Source organism: Grampus griseus (assembly GCF_964374135.1).
Source record: "Grampus griseus genome assembly, chromosome: 10".
Lineage (NCBI taxonomy): Eukaryota > Metazoa > Chordata > Mammalia > Artiodactyla > Delphinidae > Grampus > Grampus griseus.
The window spans coordinates 56256903-56277930 of NC_139004.1; the positions used below are offsets into that span (position 1 = coordinate 56256903).

The 21028-nt window shown below is 44.4% G+C and overlaps 1 protein-coding gene across 2 annotated transcripts in view; it reads left to right on the forward strand.

Annotated features, from left to right (window-relative positions):
• Nucleotides 1–21028, forward strand: part of ITGA9 (integrin subunit alpha 9) — a gene marked incomplete at its 5' end in the record, with an annotated part of 366449 nt that overhangs the window by 277974 nt on the left and 67447 nt on the right. For both annotated transcript variants that reach the window (XM_082664510.1, XM_082664511.1), the window contains 3 exons: nt 1549–1638; nt 3767–3875; nt 9215–9322. In XM_082664510.1, the coding sequence (XP_082520636.1) occupies nt 1549–1638; nt 3767–3875; nt 9215–9322 (307 nt within the window). The remainder of the gene's footprint in view (nt 1–1548; nt 1639–3766; nt 3876–9214; nt 9323–21028) is intronic.

The following is a 21028-nucleotide window of genomic DNA, read 5'->3' on the forward strand; positions in this document are numbered from 1 at the left end:
GGAGTCAGGGGTCAGAGTCACAGAGCACCATTGTTTCAGAACAATAGGAGAGAGGAGGAGAGGGGATGTGAGCTGTTGAAGTATGGTTGCATTCAGCACTCGCTGGTGAGGAGAGGAAGGCAGTGGGGGCAGAGGGAGGGCAGGGAGCCGGCAGGAACTCTGCACAGGTTCAGGGAATGATGGGTGGGGAGTGGTGCAGATGAGCTGTGTCCAAACCTCAGCAGGTCTTGTGGACTCTTATGTTCCACCCCTGGAGGGTGAACTTAGCTTTCAACTGGGACCCTTTGTTCACTCTGTGTGGTAGAACCAGGTGCTGGGTTCAGCACCATATACCCAGTAGCCGTGCTTTTTCCCAAGGTGGTTGCTTCCCTACAATAATGATCACAATTCATGTTTGAAATTTCATAAAGTAGTGAAGGGAAACTAGGTCTTCTTTCTCCTCCTTTTCCTCCTCTTCCTCCCTTCCTCTCCTCTTCCTTCTCCCCTCCCTCACTCCCCCAAATCTGGTGTCAGGAGAAGCCATCACAGTGGAAAAGCACGGGTTTTGGAGACTGTCCTGGTTGCTGTGGGTGCTTGGGGCAAGTTACCTAATCTGTCTGAGCTGATTATTACCTGTCAGTGGTGGGTGAGCCCCTCCCTCCGGGGTTACTCTGAGGACCCAGCTCAGTCATGCTGAGGAGTGTGCCTGGCACATGGTAGCCCTCAACAGCATCAGCCCTCTTGTGTTCACCTTTCCAGAATGACCCTGCAAGACTCCCCATTCTGTGCTTCCTCACCCCAAGGGGAAGGCCCGTATGTGAACCTGCTGGAGCCAGAATTCCATAACAGGAACTCCCATGATATTTATCAGGACGGGGTTGGCCAGGACCTCTCTCCTGGGCTTGGTTGTCAGTGGATGATGGGTGATGCCTGTAGATGGGAAATAGCTGCTAAAGTCCAGCAGACCCCTTCCCAGCTGCAGTGCCCTAACCTTGCTGGTCCATTATTCATGGAGCAAGCCTTGCAGAAGCAGCACACACTGTTGGTGCCCACCCATAACCTCTCAGCACTCATCTCCACCACACACGCACTGGACAGCTCCCAGCTCCCAGCACCTGCCTCTCTGCCTGAGGCTTTTTCTGGCCACACCCCCCCCTCACCTGTGCACATAGGGCAGGTGCCAGGGATTTAATGCCCCCTCCCCGCCCCCCAGCAGGCCTCAGGAGTCAGTGGATCAGCTCCCATGGCCTCAGTTAGGGAGACTGGGGTTGGTGCTCAACGCTGCCTCCCAGAGTTCCCTGGCCAGACCGAGCCCAGCTGCCCACAGCCCTGACCTGCTGGATCACGTGCCCTGATTGCCTGCCTTCCTTCCTGTCTCCCTTCTCCACTCCCCACTCATGTCTTTGTGGGGGAATACAACTGAGACCATAGGGCACTGGGATGCCATACAGGGACCAAAAACAGAGCTGAGGGTAAAAAGGTGCAGAACGGAGACCTGTTGCAGGGAGGGGAGACACCCGCTGTGGGCGGGCTGTGCTGACCAGTGTCCCCTCCTCTCTCCCTGCACAGCGGCAACATGGAGCGCTCAGAGTCCCTGCACGACAACACCCTCACGCTGACAGTGCCGCTGATGCACGAGGTGGACACATCCATCACTGGGTGAGTAGCCGGGACACATCTGCCTGGAGCGGAACACTGTACTTCTCTTATGTTTGCTTGTGTAGCCAGGAGCCAGCAGCCCTGCCACTTCCGCTCCTGCCCAGCTTTGAAATGCAGGATGAAGCTTTAGCTGCAGTGACTCATGTCCTCCTCCCTGATTTTCTCCTCTTTCCCAGCTACCCACCCACCTGGTAGGTAACACAAGAAGTGTGATGACAAATATAAGCCCCATAATTTCTTTGAATATTCTGTACATCTTTCCATGCATCTCTTCCCAGTGCCCACCCCTCCAGAGTGTCATAGGATAGGAGGCAGCTTGATTCCTGGGATTAAAACCTTAGCCAAAGGCTCCTGGGCCAGAGGTTACGACCAGATGCATCCCAGTGCCCTGGCTGGCTCCCAGGAAGCCTGGGCTGCTTTCTGATTAGCCTTGAGTCACCGCTGACTTTGCGTGTTTCTGACCCTTCTGCAGAGCCAGCAGGCAGGGCCGATCACAGCAGGCCCACCATCTGCCTGGCTGAAGTCCTTGGCCACTCAATGCTGCTGGCATTGTTGGAAAGCAGGGCTGCAGGCAGGCACCCAAAACAACCCGGGGTGGTTTTCAGCCAAAACCCAGGCCTGGAAAAATGAGAAGTCAGTTCCTGTTTCCGGCTTCAGAAACAGAGCACATACTTCTTTGATAGTGGAAAAAGGATTTGCACAATTAGTTTAGATCAAATGAGGACCTGTTGAACCCTTGCCCCACAGGCAAGCTGAACTTTCTGGAGGTTCAAAGTTTCTCATTTTTCAGTTTTCAAGTGCTTCTGGGTCCCGGCCTTGGCTGGAAGTAAAAAAGTTAATGCGTTGCAGAAGGAACCATCCCTGCAAAGCTCCCCCACTCTGCTGGGTGTCAGGAATGAGTCTCCGGTGGGCGTTCCTGCCTCTTGGCGTTTTTCATCACGTTCTTTAGACATGAGGCATTGGTGGAATATATTTGCAAATTAACACAGATTTGCCTCTGTTCATGGCTCTATTTTTAACCCTGTAGTTTATTTACTTGTCTCCTCAGAGGCACAGTGAGAATATCCCCAGGACCAAGCCCCGTCCTTGGGGGATGAAAGAGAAAACACAGGCTCACTTGATCCCGTTGTCCAGCCCTCAGAGACCTCGTTGTGAGGTGTTAACAGCACCCCCCCACCCCCGCCAGCCCCCCCCCCCCCCCCCCCCCCCCCCCCCGCGGACGAAGCCATCAGTTAAACAAACGAGTGAACCGCTGATACTTCCAGGAACATAAGACGGGGCTCATTTAAATGAACCAGCTCTTGCCATTGGGTGGTACTGGGAACTCACTGCAGTTCCAAACTCTAATATACGTTAAGTTGAAAATAGGTGAATTGCTATCCATTCACACTTGGTACCAAAAATCTTACATTATTGTGTTTAGGCAAGTGAGCAGCTTCTAGAATCTCCTCTAGAATCCATTGTTTGTCTGAGAATTTAAGTAAGTCTGGCTTTGTCTAATCTTGGGGTTTGTTTTTGCGGGCAACGTTGAAAGCATCACTACAGAATGAACCGGAATTCTTAATCACATCTTATGTAGCCACTGTTTGAAATCTGAAGAAAAAAGGCTATCACTGAGAGGACTCAACTTTTAATACCTAATTCCTAGTAATTTTGGTAGTCAGAAAATCTTTATTTTTTTTAAATGAATTTGTCACAGAGTGGGGCTTAGGATGCCAAATATATAATTCATTTAAATTGTCATACTCTTTTTCAATCCACAAAATGTTTTTCAAATGACAAAACAGAACATGCGTAATTTTATAATCCAGTTTAAAAAAAAAACAGAAATCAAAGCTACCATCGTCTTCCTCCTCATTTTAAAAATGTAATCCTGGTACATGTTTGTATACGTAGCTTATTGATTTCACCTAAGATGACAAGACATTACTGGAAATGTCTGTTTACAAAGCGTAGGTCTGGCTGTGTCCATTTACAGGAGAGGGAAGGAGCGGTTCCAGAAGGGAAGCGTTTGGTGGAGGACACTGTGGGGAGCCAGGTTCTAGATTAAATAGGGACAGATGTTTGGGTTCTCAGGGTAACAGTGACCCTGGGTTGGGATGACAGATTTCATGCTTTCCTCTTTCAGAATCATGTCTCCAACCTCCTTTGTGTACGGCGAGTCTGTGGACGCATCCAGCTTCATTCAGCTGGAAGACCTGGAGTGTCATTTCCAGCCTCTCAACGTCACCCTTCAGGTATCCACCCCTGGAGACCTTCTCTGTCACTGGGGACCAATGGAAGGGCCCAAGGGATGTGCCTTCTATGAAAGGCAACGAAAGGGCCAGGCTCCTTCCAAGAGAAATTCTTCCCAGCCTGGTTGGCTGGAGCAGAGAGAGAGAGAGAGAGAGAGAGAGAGAGAGAGAGAGAGAGAGTGTGTGTGTGTGTGTGTGTGTGTGTGTGTGTGTTTTCCATAATTACACACAGAATTAATCCCTTTGCTGTGTGGTACTCTGCTGTGTAGACCCCTCTGCTCTTCAGTATTTGGAGAGAGAGCTGCATGAATGCTCTGAATGCTGAGGCCAGGCCAGCATCCCTGCCCAAATGGCCCTAAAGGACCCCTTTCAGTTCTCCATCATTCTTCACATTGTGGACAGGGTAGCCTCAAGGATTTGCCATGTCCCCTTAATCCTGGACTTCTCCACACTGACTCAGCCAGGAGCCCACTCCTCCCACAGAGGGACAGCCTTTCAGAAGTGGGGTTTTACAAGAGCAAAGCAATGTGAGCGATGGGAACTCCCCAAGGGGAAACACGCTGCTTTCCCAAAGAACAGGGCTGGCTCTTCCATCACATAAGCACTGTGTCCAGCAGGTCCACTCGGTGTGGACTGTGGACACCGTGAAGGACAGCATCCCTCTGGAAGCCAGGGGTGGGCACACTTTTTTTGCAAAGGGCCAGAAGATAAGTATTTAGGCTTCGTGAGCCAGCAACTATGCAACTCTGCTTCTGTAGCATGGAAGCAACCATAGGCCATGCACAAACAAAACTGTAGCTGTGGGCACTGACATTTGAATTTCATATCATTTTCACATATCATGACATGTTCATCTTCTTTTGATTTTTTTTCCCAACCATTTAAAAATATAAAACCATATTAGCTAGCAGGCTGTACAGAAGCAGGTGGAGGGCCAGATCTGGTGTACAGGCCATCATTTGCTGAGCCCTGCTCTAAGTACAGACCCTTCAGGCCAGTGCTGTTCAACAGGAGGGTCTTTGAACACAAAATTAGAGGGACAGAGCATCATCCAGGCATTATCCTCGATTGACAAATGTGGGAAATGTAGGCCCAGGGGGTAGAGGACATGCTGCAGGGCACAGAGCTGGGAGCAGCCGGGCTGGGGCCAGGACTGGACGGGCATTGCCTGGACACCCCTGTGTAGCTCAGCACCTGCCAGGAACTGGGGATGAAGTGATGAAGACAGTGTACCATAATCCACATCCCACATCTCTCCAGCTCTAGCTCCCGAAGCCCTCCCCTGCCTCCCCTCCACCCTTCCCCACGGAGAAGATGGTTTCCCGGTCTGGCATCTGCTGCTATGGCCAAATAATTAAAATTTTTTTCCCTGTGGCCACTCCTGGGTGGACCAAGGGGATAACAAATAAAGATGGGGTGAGGGTCTAGAGAGGGAGGCAGTGAAATATTTGTGGTCTCTCACAAACAATGGTCTTCCTTTCTCCAAAGCATTCTCCCAGGCAAGAGGCCTCCAAAGCCATGATGGATAGCACACATCCCAGCTCAGAGAGGAGGTGCCTGCCAGCCAGCTAAGCCCCAACCGTCACACTCTATGTTTGATTTACAGGGAAAAAGGGAAAGATGAGGTTAGCCTTTCTTTTGAGACCTTAGAGTGATTGCTGGGAATAGGGCCTCAGTGGTTCTGAATTGCTTCTCAGAATTAGTTTCCTTTTCTCCATTGCTTTTTTGTAATTGGATAGAAAACAGATAAAGGCCAGATGGAGTTATTTCATTTTACTTAAATCATTTTAATTTTAATTACTTACAAATTAAGTAAGTTTAGTTACTTAAACTAAACTTTTGGAGGTGTCTTACAATAAAATATACAGTCAAAAACATTATTGAGAAGGATTCAAATGACACACATCATGTAATGAAAAGGGTATATGCAGAAATTAACACAACACTGTAAAGTAACTATACTTAAGTAAAATAAAATTTTTTTTAAAAGAGGGTATAGATGTTGAAAGGAGAAGGCAAAAAAGAATAACAGTTATGCAAAAACGTATTCAGAAGATACACAAAATGTTCTTTTCCCCCTCTTTAAAAAAAGAAAGAAATCTGAGGGCATGTGGTTACATCATGTTTCTCTGAATGCATTTTTGCAGGGAGCTTAAAGTTTCGTATTCAGGCAAAGAGCTTTCTTCTTGTATCCTGACGTAGATACAGGCTAGGGAATAGGGGCACCAGAAATGAGTGATTGGCATGACCCTTAGATTCTCCTCGTGATTATCAGTTGCCTGAGGAAGTACATAGCATTCCGTTCAGGATTAAGAAAGTTGGCTGGATCTGAAAGATAGATAGTGTGTGTCGTTGATTGGAAGGAAATCCTCTTGTGTTAGCAAAGCTGACAGTTTCCTGGAGAATTCTCTGACGACTAATTTTCTGGTATAACTGTCATTAGTCTGACCATCCTGCAGGAAAGCCACTGACCAGGTTGATGGTGATAGTGACCCCCAGAAAAAGGTAGAGATAGTGGGGGAGAATGGGGTCAGGGATATGGGTAAAATTCTGTTTCCTTATTCTGGCAACATCCTTCCTGAAGAAAAGCACAAGTCTTTCCATATAAAGATATTTTTTCTGTGTCTTTTCAAAGCTAATATTCAACAAGCTGCGTCATTGTTTAAAGACTCCACTGCAAATGCTGATGGGAGAAAGGCAGAGATATTAGTCTTGGACCTGGTTTCAAAGTTTCATCAGAGTTTTCTTAACAGAGATGTAATAATTTGTTGACCATTGATAGTTGGCTGTTTGGGTTTTTTTTGCATCATCAGTCATTTCCCTCACCTGAAAAATGATGAAAAATAATACAGATGTTACACAAGAACATTTGCAGAGAGTCAGACGTTAAGACATTTGTTAAAAATAAATAAGGTAATATAAGCTCTCCCATCCATCTGGTTTTGATGGGTGAAATCATGCAAAACAAAATCATCATCTTCTTTTCTTCCCCCTACTTGTGCTTTAATTGGAATTTCCCAGACAGGTCAATAGGTTTCTCTTCAATTCTGTGCTCTCACGTTTCACTTCAAATTAGCTATTTCCATCATGGTTGGAAATTCCTTCCTTTTCTTGTGCCTTAGGGTTGTTGTTATGGGTGAATTGTGTTCTTTCTGAATTAAGAGTTGCCAACAACTGCTCATCCACTCAACCATTTTTTGTGTCTGTTCTCTGAAGCAGATCTCGCTATTGCAAAAAACGAAAACATGCTTTTCTAGGGAAGAGCTTGCTGGAGCTAGATCCTTATACGTTCTGTCAAGTGTGAAGACCCGGTGACTTGTCCAACCCGTCTCCTGGCTCTGCCCTTCTGACCTCAGCTTCAGAGATGCCCTGAATCCCTGAATTCTCTCTTTAGTCCCCAGGCCACCAAGCAGTGTTTCATTTCTTCCTCTCTCCTGCTCCTACCCATCTTTTTTTTTTTTTAAATAATGTCTCATATACATTATTGATACTATGTATAAAATAGACAATTGATGGGAACCTACTGTATAGCACAGGGAACTCTACCTAATGCACTGTGGTAACCTAAATGGGAGGGAAGTCCAAAAGGGAGGGGTCATCTGTATGTGTATGGCTGATTCATTTTGTTGTGCAGCGGAGGCTAAGACAACATTGTAAAGCAACCGTACTCCAATAAAAATTAATTTCAAAAAATAACATCTTTGAGACACATACCTTAGAGTTTACCTGTTTAAAGTGCGCAATGCAATGACTTTTTCCACAATTCTGTTTATACAGAATTGTGCAGCTGTCACCATAATCTAATTTTAGAACATTTTCATCACCCAAAAAGAAACTCCATACCCATTAGCAGTCATTCCCTGTATTAGTCTCCTATTGCTGCTGTAACAAATTACTGTGAACTTTATGCCAAATTTATTATCTTACAGTTCTGGAGGACAGAAGTCTGAAAAGGTTTCATTGGGCTAAAAGCAAGGTGTCAGCAGGGCTGCGTTCCTTTCTGGAAGTTCTAGGGAAGAATCTGTTTTCTTACCTTTTCCAGCTTCTAGAGGCTGCTGCATTCTTTGGCTCATGGCCCCTTTCATCTTCAAAGCCAACAGTGGCCAGTTGGATCTCTTTCACAATACATCTCCCTGATTCTGACTCTGTCTCCCACTTCCCTATATAAGGACGCTTGCCATTACATTGCACCCACCTGGATAATCCAAGATCATCTCTCGATTTTAAAGTCAGCTGACTAGCAACCTGAAATCCCCCTTGCCATGTAATATAGTCAGTTTCCACGGATTAGGACATGGACATCTTTGGGAAGCCATTCTTCTGCCTGCCACACTTCTCATTCCCCCTTCCCCCCAGCCCTAGGCAACCACTAATCTGCTTTCTATCTCTACACATCTACCCATCTCTTTTACTCTCCTTCATCTTCCGTTTCTTCCTTCAGTTTCATGTTCAGCCTTTGCTCCATCTCCTTTCCTGTATCGGTCTTTTTGTGGCCGCCATCTTTTCTCTCATTTCTCAGGAGATAGTGGGCTGCTGGAAACAGAAAATAAGGAGGACTGTGGTGGGAATGAGAGGGGTAAAGTTTACAGGACCAAATGCTGGGACAGAAAAGAGGTGCACAGGTGTCATCAAACAGTATTAGCAAGTGATAAGCTGTAAGTTATAGAGAAACCAAACCAGCTAGATAGTATAGTACAACAGCCCTTTCTGTAAGTTAGGTCATTTGGTTTGGGGACAACCCACTTTTTCTTTGAGGGTCTCAGTTACCTCAAACTGTAAAAGGAGAGGCATTGGACCAGATAAGTGGTTCTCAAAGTATGTTTCCTGGGCCAGCAACATCAGCATCTCCTGGGAACTCATTAGAAATACAAATCCTTTAGCCTCCACCCACCCCCTCCCAACCAGACCTACAACTGCAGAAACTCTGGACATGACCTTGCCCCAGTCTATGTTTTGACAAGCCCATCTGATTGTTCTGATATGTGTTAAAGTTTCAGAAATACTAGTCTAGATTATTCCTGAATCCTCACCAAGTGTAATAGTCTATGAGTAAATTTCCAGGTGTGTAAAAAGAAATATAATTTTTAGCTGGAAGAATACAAGAAAATGCTAAAGGGAAAGAAGGTAATTTGAAGGTTTGGGGATGTTAAATGCATATTTGAAAAATTTCTATTTCATTGAAATCTCTCATTTGATATTTCACTTCACTTCAAGTCATGAGCTTCTGTATCCTTCTGTATCTCTGTGTATCATTTCAAAGGATTTTAGAGTATATATTGCAGGACGTGAAATGAAGATCTCTATTTCTATTAAAACTTGCCATGTGTGTCTCATACCCACAGGTCTATAACACTGGGCCAAGCACCCTTCCTGGGTCATCTGTCAGCATCTCTTTCCCCAGTCGTCTGTCACCTGGAGGAGCTGAGATGTTTCACGTGCAGGAGATGGTGGTGAGTTCTCATTTGTTTTCACACTTGCTTTCAGGCTCAAGCCAGCCCATTCACATTTTGTATTCCACCCAAGAGCCCAGAAAGGTTAACTCATTCTACCTTTGGAAACATACCTGGAGAAGCCAGGAGACCTGCAACACCTAGATTTCTACATTGAGACAGCTTGGTTCATGCCATGAGAAGACCTCTTTGGGGATGGGCAAGTGTCAGTTATGAACCTGACTTCTGGGATGGACTTTACTGGCTCTGGGAACCGCCAGCAACTGTCTGTAGTCTTGTGCGTATCTGAATGTGTTTTTCTAAGGGGAAGATCCCCAGCACTCATAAAGATTCTCATAGGGCCACTGATGCCTGGAGGGTGAAGGATTCGTTCATAAGACAGACGTATAGGTTGAAACTCAAGGTCATGTGCAGAATATGCCATTCAACGTGATCCTAAGTCAGCTGTAGATGATTTTCTCTCAACTAGGATATGATCGTTCCGCCTACCTCCTTGGCTTCTAGGACATCACATTCCCTTGGCTTCTCCTTTGTCACTGGTTTTCTCCTCATCTCCCCAACTTCTACAGGGCCCAGGGTCTCCTTTTTACCATCCTTAATCTTAGAGATTTCCCCCAGACTCATGGCTTTATATTCAGTCTGTGCTGATGACACCAGATGTTTCTCTCTCTAGCCCAGATCTCTCCCATGAATCCCAGACTTTGACAGTTAACTACCTTCAGGCCATCTCTCCCTGGATGCCTAACAGGAATCTCAGTCTTCTGCACAGCTGAACTCTCAACAGTATCCCTTCAAACCTGCTTCCCCCCATGACCTTCTGCATCTCAGCAAACAGCTACTAAGTCCTTCCAATTGCTTGAGTCACCCTTGACGCCTTTTCCCCACAGTTCACATCTGATCTGTCAGAAAATCTGATGTCTCTGCCCTCTCAACAAATCAGAATATTACCGCATTTGACCCTTCTACTGCCAGCACCCTGGCCCAAGGCACTGTCATCTGTCATCTGGGTTATTGCAGTGGCCCCCTCACTCGGGTCCCTGCTCCTGCCTTGGCATCCCTGCCATCTGTTCTTGCCGCAGTGGCAGAGCCAGCCTTCCAAAATCTAAGTCAGGTCATGTCATCCTCTGCTCAAAACCCTCCAGTGGCTCACTTACCCCACAGATTCTTCCAGCATCTCAGCCAGCCTCACAGCCTGTCTCTTGCCCCTCTCTGACCTCTCCTCCTCCTCCTCCTCTTCGCCACTCTCTCTACTGCAGTCATCCTGCCTCCTTGCTGGCCCTAGAGCATGGCAGATACTCTCCCACCTCCTGAATTTTGCACTGGATCTTCCCTCTACCCAGCACGCCCTCCCCCAGAGAGGCACGTGACCTCCGCCCTCACATCCTCCCAGTGCTTACTCAGATATCACCTCCTCAGAGAGGCCCTCCCTGAACAGCCTTTGTCCCAGCACCCCTCATCCCCTTTTCCTGCTTGTGTTTCACCATCACCCTCATCACCAGCTGACATACCATGTATTTCCCTATTTGACCAGATTATCTGCCTCCTCCTGGCCCCATACAGTATAAGGATGGGGATTTCTGTCTGCTCACTACTGTATTTCCAGGGCCTCCTATATGCAATGCTTGGCATATATTATATGCTCAATCAATATTTGATATTGGACTGAAAGAAAAAACCCACAGTATAAAACAAAAGAAAGAGTCGTTTACTCTTTCTACATGAATTCAGGAAAAGTTTCATGCTGATATAAATCGCCTCAGTGTGCCTGAGAGTCTGGAGTGGCTGGGCGTGAGGGTGACCCCTCCTGGGAGGGAGGGTGCTTGATGGTTGAGAGTCACTACATAAGGAGAGGGAGTGTGGTCCACGTTGAGGGCACCACTGACTTGTTCCTTTTGCACGGGCACGTGAGGGACAGCTAGCCAGACAAAGGGACAGCCTCTCCATGGATAGCTTGAAAATCAGGGCAGCAAGACCCATGGCATGTGACACATCTGAGCCCACAGGAGGCTCAGAAAGCATCATGTGATGGCGATGATGGTCTCCTGCATTGCTATCTTCTTGGGTCACGTGGGCTGAAACCCTGGACCATGGGAAATGTTGAACGCAGAATATGTGCCCCTCCTGGCTTGCCTGCTTGGCCGTCCCCACTGCTCACGGTATTCCATTCCTGCTCCACAAAGTGTCCGTGCCTGGGCGCTCTGCTGAAACAGCGGTAGAAAAGCCCCTGGTGTTCTGCACCTACAGCTACCACGGTTTGAGCTTAGCGTGAGGTTCCTGCCACCCACATGCTCCCATCTGCCTCCTTACATGATGTTCATCTCACCAGCCACTCCACCTTGTCCCCACAGCTAGGGATGCTTTCCTCACAGAGCATGTTCTATGAGCCGTTCACATAAACATCTATAATGTTGTAGAGAAAAATGCTCCCCCATGGACAAAATTATTTATTGAACAAAACAGGAAATGTAAGTCACTCAGATTCTGGAAGTATCTCAGCACGAAGTCCACCCCCTTTTCTCTTTACTGATCATCCGACCGAGCAGGAGCCACTCGAAAGGACTTTGGGACGTGTTTATAAATAGCTGGCTTGGCGGGAAGGCATGAGAAATGGTTTTTCTGACGATATGCAGAACTGCCTGACTGATCATCCAGCTGAGTGGACTCTTGAAAACCCAAGTGCTGTGAGCTGCCTGCATTCCGTTCTCTGAGTTCTCAGAAGCAGACCCTTTGGATTTTCAATACGGTACTGAGAATTTTCAAAAGTATGTAACAATTCTCAAGGACAGCCAAGCCTTTGCTTGGATACTCCAGCCTGTGTTGAGGCCCTTGGCGTTTGTGTGGTATGGAAAATCAAACTCACTGGCAAATTCTCACTAAGCAAGTAGTGAAGCACTGTGTTCTCATGGACAGTCATCACTGGAGACCAGAATGATGATGAGACTAGAAATGTAAAAGCCAGTGCATGATGGATGCAGTGATGAGGCAAGAGTCCCAGGTACTGTTTCAGAGGCTGGTGGGCAGCACACCCTCTACCCTAAAGCCCACAGGGCTGAGAGCAAGGGCGTCCTGCAGCTCAGCCAGGTTCCCAGCCTCGGCCCCTCCCTTGCTCAGCAGCGCCCGAGAATGCCTACTGGGGCAGGTCATACAGCTCGTGACGTCCTCCACTCTGGCCTTTTGGGACTTTGAATAGAGTGGGGCTCTTGTTCTGGGTATTTAGGTGGTTTGGTGCAAGTCAGACTCACTCCTATTAGGAGAAACCAGTACTCCTTCCTTGTATTACACTAGGAGGGGCCCCTAAGGCCTGGTGGCATCCCCCCATACCTCAGCCACCACCATCCCCTAGTCTTGGATAGGCCCCTGGGCAGCCAGGAGCCAGCTACCTCCTCAGCCAGCTGAAGCCCAGGAGCAGAGAGCAGACATTGAGAGAGGACGTATCTGCCATCCCTCCCCACACACCACGGGACCCTCAGATTGTTTCTCTCCCTTCAACAGTGCCCGTGGTATCCATCATCTGTATAGATTGCTGAGGGTGGGCATACTGGCTGACCCCACGGGTCTGAGCTATCACCCCACCTAAGGCCCCGACTCTGCAACACAGTTTTCTAACTGCTGGTTCAGAATTCATTCAGAAGTATCAGGGACTGCAGCCAGGGTCCCTGGACAGGACAGGCCTGCCTCTACATTTCACCAGAGAGTCTTTTGTTCTCCCGAAGTGTTTTTTGAGGTCAAGCTGCCTGTGAGTGGAGAGTGTCTTTGCTTACGTGGGAGAGATTAGTATAGGAAGCCTAGTGCAGTGAGACTCCTTTCTCCTTTCTATGTCCACCCAGCTGAGGTTCCTGATCTCCTTCCCTTAGAGCAAGTGTTCCGAGCCCCACCACCCTGCTTGTGTTTTATTTAGAAACAGCCTTGGTGGTGGCCTGAGGAACGACCTGCAGTTTCCATTGCCTGCCACCCACTGGGGTTGTGCCGAGTCCTGTGGGGATGCTCGACTCCCCACAGCACAGCCAAAGCATGGGCAGGCCACCACGACCCTAGAGACCATCAGGAGGCCTAGTAGGGAGGACCATGAAAATAACAGAGAGTGAGAGAGGGGAAGAATGACAGACTTCTCCGGCCCATCTAAAATAAGAATCATCACAGGGACTTCCCTGGCAGGCCAGTGGTTAAGACTCCGCACTTCCACTGCAGGGGGCCCGAGTTCGATCCCTAGTTGGGGAACTAAGATCCCACATGCCGCGCAGTGTGGCCGAAAAATAAATAAATAAATAAAATAAAGATGAATAACTAAGTTATAGCAGAGTAGACATTTCCCCAAGAGGTACAGTGCATGTTGATAGTTGAAGTGATAAAGATAAATAAATAAAAATCATCACAAGTGCTAGATCATCCTTGATTTATTCTGCAGACACTGGCAGAGAAAGCACCAATGACGTTCCAGGCTCTACTAAGAGGAATAAATCATGCAACACTGGCAGAAATTCAGTCTAGCAGGAGGCAGATCTGTGAAATGTAATTGCAGTGCCATGTACCAAATGCAGTCATGGAGGCACACCCAGACCCAGGGATGTACAGAGGTATGGACCCCACCCTGGGGAGGGGACAGCAAATGCTTCACAAAGCAGGCTTTTGGAGTCAGGGCTTAGGGGATGTGTAGATGTTCACCAGGAGAACACGTGATGAGATCATTCCAGACAGAGGGAGTGGTCAGCATGTGTAGGAGTACAGTGGAGGCCCTACCTGGTTCTCCATTCTCTCTGCCCACCTCTTATAGGTGACTGTTCTCTGCGCCTTCTGCAGGGCGTACAGCAAATGGATTTCTTGGCAGTGTGACAGGGAGTGCTAAACCACTGTCATTTCCCGTGACAGTTGATGAGGTTCTGGGGTGCATCATTCCTTCTGAGGTATATCATCTGTGTTTGCTCATGGACCCGCACCTTCATTTCTCTTGACTTAGGATTAGGGAAGGCCAGGCACCCTGCTCCCCAAGGCTAAGCACACGTCGTAGACGTTGCCGGCAAATGATCAGGCTGCTGCAGGGGAGAGTGGCTTCTGTGGGCCTGACTACCCGTGTGAGACAAGCCATAGGCACTTGCTTCTGAGAGAAGGTTCCTGTTTGGATTGAGGATACAGCTTCTCTCACACAGCTTGATAGGAACCTGCCTGGAAAATGTAACGACCTCACTTTGTTGTGGGCCTGCTGCAGAGATGGGCCTTTTAGCAGAGACCCTGAGCACAGGCAGGCCTAAGAGAGGGCCAAGGTAGCACATGTGTCAAGCTTTATGGCTCATGAAGGCAAGACCTTTTGAACTTGGGTGGGATCCTGCTCCAAACTTAAGTTTACTCACAGGGGATGAAGGTTCAGGGGAAAGGATGGGAGGTCGTCTCAGGGCTCAAGCTTCAGGTGTTGACACTGAAAACCTGTCTGTGAGCAACTTTCGGACACTGGAGAAGGAGTCTTAGGGGTTTGGCTTCTAATAATATGCAGGAAGAAAAAAGTCATAAATGACTTACAGAGAGCGAAGGGCTGGAACTTTATTCCAGGTGAAAGTCCTGGGTCTTTGAAAAAACTCTAAAAGTAATCTAGAAGAAACATGAAATGAATACCATACCCTTCTTTCTTCCTTCTGCAAAACTATCTGAAAAGGCTTACCTCTCTGGTTTGTTCTGTCCCTACTATTGGGCAGTGATTCTAAAGAACTGACATGATTTCCAGGAAGTAAAATTGGGTGGGAATGAAGGATAATATTCCAAGGAGACACATCAATAACTTTGCCATAGGGTACCATTAGGATATTGATATCAATATAATATCAATACCAGTATTCATTAGAATATCCAAGTTGGTAGCAAGACTTATATCTTAGTAAATTGTAACCTCCCCCCTCCCCCCCGCCAGTGCGTGTGCACCGGACAGGGATGCCCATGATCTAATTTCTGCCAAAATGAGTCAGTTGATACTGGAACCTTAATTAATTTGTGATGAGGATCTCCATATCCCTATGAAGAAAAGATGCACCTGATATATCAGTGACCACACAGTAGCTTAAACTTAGAAATGGAGGACTGAATTGTTTTCCCCAAGGATGATCTGGGGAAGACAGATCTGCTTAATGAAAGCGGTGTTGGGACCATCAAATTGATCACATTTGATCAAAGGCTAAAGAGTGAAAAAATTTCTCCTGAATAACTGACAAAAAATGAATACCACTTAGTGCTGTCCTGAGGCTTTAGTGGCTTTTTTTATGTGCTGTTAAATTTAATCCACACAGCAGCTCCATAAGGTAAGGTCATTATCCCAAGTTAAGGAACCAGAACTCAAAGACTTGCCCAACATCACACAGCTAGTAAGTAATAGAGCTGGGTTTGTAGTCAGATCTACTTCCCCCTGTACTACTGTGCACACCCCTCCTGGGCGCACTGCCCACTCCCCAGTCACCAGAGGCAGACTCAGTCAACAGAACAGACAGAAGATGAGCAGACCACCAAGAATCACCCACTTAGCATCTACCCCAGGACAGTGAGGCACCAACTGCTATCAAAAGAATTACTAACACCAGAGGGTATATTAACGAGGCAAACAGAAGAAGATTTTAGGATGAACAAGACTGATGTCTTCAGAGAGATGCAAAAAGACAGTATTCGCATGAAATAGAATAAACAAGAGTTTTGTAAATTTAAAATTTTGATCATTCGAATAAAAACCTTAGTATATTAGCTGTGTAGTAGAATGGATATAAAAGAGTAAAGTAGTGGACTGGAAACTTGAGGGATTTCTCAAGAATGTAGTACAAAAAGACCCAAAAAAGGCCAGTTAAACTTTTAACAATCTGGAATGAAGATCCAAATGCTCTCAATATAAGAGTTAGGAGGCTGGCAAGATGGAAGTGAAAGCAAGCCAAAATTCTTGTCTTGTTTGGGGGAAAAGTTTGTGTACCAATTAACTCAAGGCTTTGATAAAAGTAAAGTTTAAACATGCAAAAATTTTAATGGCAACTTAGAAGAATAAAAGCAATGTAGGACATCCAAACCACTAAAGAATAAGAAGCACTTAAAAAGAAAGAACTCATGAATAAGCAGGTGAAGGAGAAACAAAATTTTTACATGTATATATATATGAGATGACAAGAATAAATCCAAATATATCAATAATCAGAATAACTGAGAATGAATTAAATGCCTTAGTGAAAGACAGACTTTCAGATGTGGTTTTTTTTTGACCCAGGCATAAGTTACTTGTAAGAGACACACCTTTAAAAATGACCCATAATGTAAGGCATTCAAAAAAAAATAAGGCAAATGCTAACAAAAAGAAAACAGGCATAAGAATATTAATAACAAACAAAATAGAATTGAAGCAAAAAATTGTTAAACAGGGCCCAAAAATGTATTCCAGAATGATTAAAGATACAATCCAGGGCTTCCCTGGTGGTGCAGTGGTTGAGAGTCCGCCTGCCGATGCAGGGGACACGGATTCGTGCCCCGGTCCAGGAAGATCCCACATGCCGTGGAGTGGCTGGGCCCGTGAGCCATGGCCACTGAGCCTGAGTGTCCGGAGCCTGTGCTCCGCAACGGGAGAGGCCACAACAGTGAGAGGCTCGCGTACCGCAAAAAAAAAAAAAAAAAAAAAAAAAAGATACAATCCAATGATTATTTGTAATATAAATGAATTTTTACATAACCAATCACATAGCTATAAAAAACATATAAAGTAATACCTGACAGAAAAACAAGGAGAAATTTACACATTCACAGTTACTGCAGGAAAATTTAATACACTTTCCTCAAAAATCATGAGTATTTGAATAATGCAGCTAACAATTGTGATCTCTTAGAGAGAGAAAAACCAAAATGAGTCAGAATGTCTGGGTTTCATTAGTATTTGCCTGCTTACCAGCTTTTGGTAACCTTGAGGAAGTCACCTAAATTCTCCAAGCTTATTTTCCTCCTGTGAAATGGACTATCTACTTCACATGGTGAGGATGGAAGAAGTTAATGTATATGGAGCAATTAGTAGAGTTCCTAGTATGTAAATAAGGGAATGCACATTCTTTTCAAACATATGTGAACATTCACAAATTACCCACGTATTGCACCACAAAAGCAAATCCCAATAGAATTTCAAAAGTAAAAGTAATACAAGCCACATTCTCAGACCACAATGCAATAAACTTGGAAGTTGACAACAAAAGTTTAGCCAAACAACCAACCAAAAGCAGAACTACTTGGGAATTTTTAAACACCATCTTAATTTACTTTTTAGATAAAAAAGAAATCAAAGAGGAAGGGATAAACAAATTAGGAATGAAAGACAGTGAAAGCTTGTTAATATCAAAACTAATGGTTGTAGACAAAACCCACACAGAAGAAAATGTCACTACTCATATACAGAAAACAGGAAAGACTGAAAATAAGTGACCTAAATTGACAGCAAGAGCTAGTAAAATGACAATAAAATAAATTCAACTATAAGAAAGTAAAGTGAAGATATCATTGAAGATAAAGCAAAAGTCGTGAAATGGAAAAAGATCAAAAGTATCCTACATCAATAAAACTAAAAACGGGGGCTTTTTTTTGTCCAGTAAAATAGATGAACCTACAGCAGATTTGATCAGGAAATGAAAAAGAGTGGTAATGGCAAAAAACAACCCTAGAAATGATCAAAGAACTACACTCACATGGAGAAGATTTTTAAATTATAAGATATTATTTTCACAATATAATGCCCACAAATATAAAAAGCCTAAAAGAAGTGTTATGAGGTAAAAAATCCAACTAGACCAATTACCTCAGGAAAAAATATGAGTAGTATACAGACATCAGATTATAATGCTGTACACCTGAAACTTATATAATTAAAGAAAAATGAAGTGTAGTCAAAGACTTGTGCCTTGAAAAAGCACAAGACCCAGGTAGCTATTTAGGTAAGCTCTACCAAGCTTTCGAGGAACAGATAGTTTCTTTGTTATATAAGCTGTTCGAGAGAGTAGAAAAAGATGGAACAGCTCATTCTAGAATACTAACATAACCATTATTCCAAAACTAGAAATGGAGAATGGGCACCAACACAAGAAAGGAAACTGCAGGCCAACTCACTTTGAAAACAGATACAAAAATTCTAAATAAATGTTTGCAAATCAATTCCTTTTAGAAGAATCTATCCTGAGTAAAGAAGGATGTAATCCAGGAATGCTAGGTTGATTCTCCATAAAGAAATTAACATTATTCATTCTATTAATAGTTAAGGGATGAAAGATGATATAACCAGATGGTTGTCTTGATGAGGGCTTCTAAAAAGTCAAAAATTAAATTTAACATCCACTTTTTTTTTTTTTTTAACTTCTAGTAAGGAAGGCATGGAAGGGAACTTCCTCAGCTTGACAAAGGCCCCCTATCAGAACCTATAGAAAACTCCAACCTGATGCTGGAACATTAGGAGCTGTCCCACCTGTGGAGTGGAGGCATGAGTTCCTGCTTTTGTCTCTCCAGTTTAGCAGTGTTGGATGTTATAGGAATAAAAAGAAATGAATAACCTTTATTGTCAAGAAAGAAACCAAAGTATCCCTATTGCAAACAACGTTATTGTCTCCCTAGAAAATCCAAGAGAATCAATTGACTCAATATGAGGCTTTGTGAATGCCACAAGTAAAAGCTTGGGCACACTTATAAACTGCCTGACCTTTGAATGCATTCCCCAAGCCACACACAGGTCTATCGGCTAAGGGTGGAAGCCTTACTGGATCAAGGTATTTCTGTGCAGCCTCTGACCAAACATTGACTGATCATTAAGCTATACTGATCCAGGACAACCTCTAGGAAACCAGGTTTAAAAATAAAAACAAGTGTAGGGCTTCCCTGGTGGCGCAGTGGTTGAGAGTCCGCCTGCCGATGCAGGGGACATGGGTTCGTGCCCCGGTCTGGGAAGATCCCACATGCCTCAGAGCGGCTGGGCCCGTGAGCCATGGCCTCTGAGCCTGCGCGTCCGGAGCCTGTGCTCCGCAATTGGAGAGGCCACAACAGTGAGAGGCCCGCGTACCGCAAAAAAAAAAATAAAAAATAAAAACAAGTGTAGAAAAAACTACTGAGCAGAGACATTAGAGGCTACACACTTCATGAGAAACAGGCTCCACAGAATAGTCCTGGCAAGTCAGTAAACAAACAAGCAAAACCAAAAAAGAACTGAAAGAAAAGAGAATACAGCCATCCCTCAGTATCTGTGGAGGATTGATTCCAGGACTGCCCTATGGATACCAAACTCTGTGGATGCTCAAGTCCCTTATATAAAATGGCATAGTATTTGCCTATAACCTACACACTTCCTACCATATTCTTTAAATAATCTCTAGGTTATTTATAATAACTAATACAAAGTAAATGCTATGTAATAAATAGTTGTAAATACAATGTAAATGCTACATAAATAGTTGCTGGAAGGCAACAAATTCAAGCTTTGCTTTTTGGAACTTTCTGGAATTTTTTTTCCCAAATATTTTCGATCTGTGGTTGATTGGATCCACAGATGCAGAACCTGTGGGTAAGAAGGGTCAACTGTAAAGAAAAACAAGTAAAACCTCAGAGACCTGGGGACACCATAAAGCATAACAAAATACACATATTTAGAGTTCCAGAGGAGAGGATAGAGAAGAGGGAGCAGAAGAAATATCTGATGAAATAATCACCCCAAACAATCGAGGTGTATAAACTCCTTCACAATAAATGAAGAAAATTGTCTATCCATTTGGGAAGAAATTACGGAAAACCTGTACCTCACTTAGAAAAAAATAGATGGATGAAAAAATTATATGTAAAGAAGAAGAAGAAGTATTAGTAGAAAGTGCTGAATATTTCCATAATCTTTAGATGGGAAAGCTCTTCTTCATAAGCAAGTCATAAATTCTAGAACCCATAAGAGAAGGCTGACAAATTTAAATCTATACAATTACCAAAATCTTGTGTGATCAAAATACATCATAAACAAAACTAAAAGATATTTGGGAGAATATACTGGCAACATAGTTCACAGACAAATAATATATAAATAACTTCTACAAATCAATAAGGAAAATGCCAAAAATTATAAAAATGGGTGAAGGGATAGGAACGGGAAATTCACAGAAGAAATTTTAATGACAAACATATAAAAAAATTTAATGGCAAATAAACATTAGCCTCACCAGTAATCAGAGCAATGCAAACTCAAATGAAAATGAGGTCTTTCCCCCCATTAAACTGGCAAAAATTTAAAAGATTCTTAATATCCATTGTTGGTTAAGATGAGGGCAAATGGGCACTCCCAAATACTGTTGGTGTGAAGGGCAATTTGACAGTAACTATCAGAATTAAAAATACGAATACCAACAATTCCACTTTTCAGATCCTGCCTCAGAATTCTCACATAGTATATATAGTAGAAGTTTCTAACTTTTTGATAGTAGATGTGAGTGGTCATTGTTCTCAGCTTAAATGTAGGCTTTTCCTATGTTGGTGAAGTAGAAAATAATAATACTCCATTAGTATTCTGAGAAGGAGCTGTTAGGTTTAGGCTAAAAAAGTAGTAGTAATAATATTAATAACAACAATAATAATGATAATAAATTTTTATTAAGAATTTACTATAGATGAGGAACTGTACTAAATACTTTACCTGGACAAATTCTTTTAATATTCATGATAGTTTGATGAGGAAACAGAGGCAAAGACAGAAGGGAT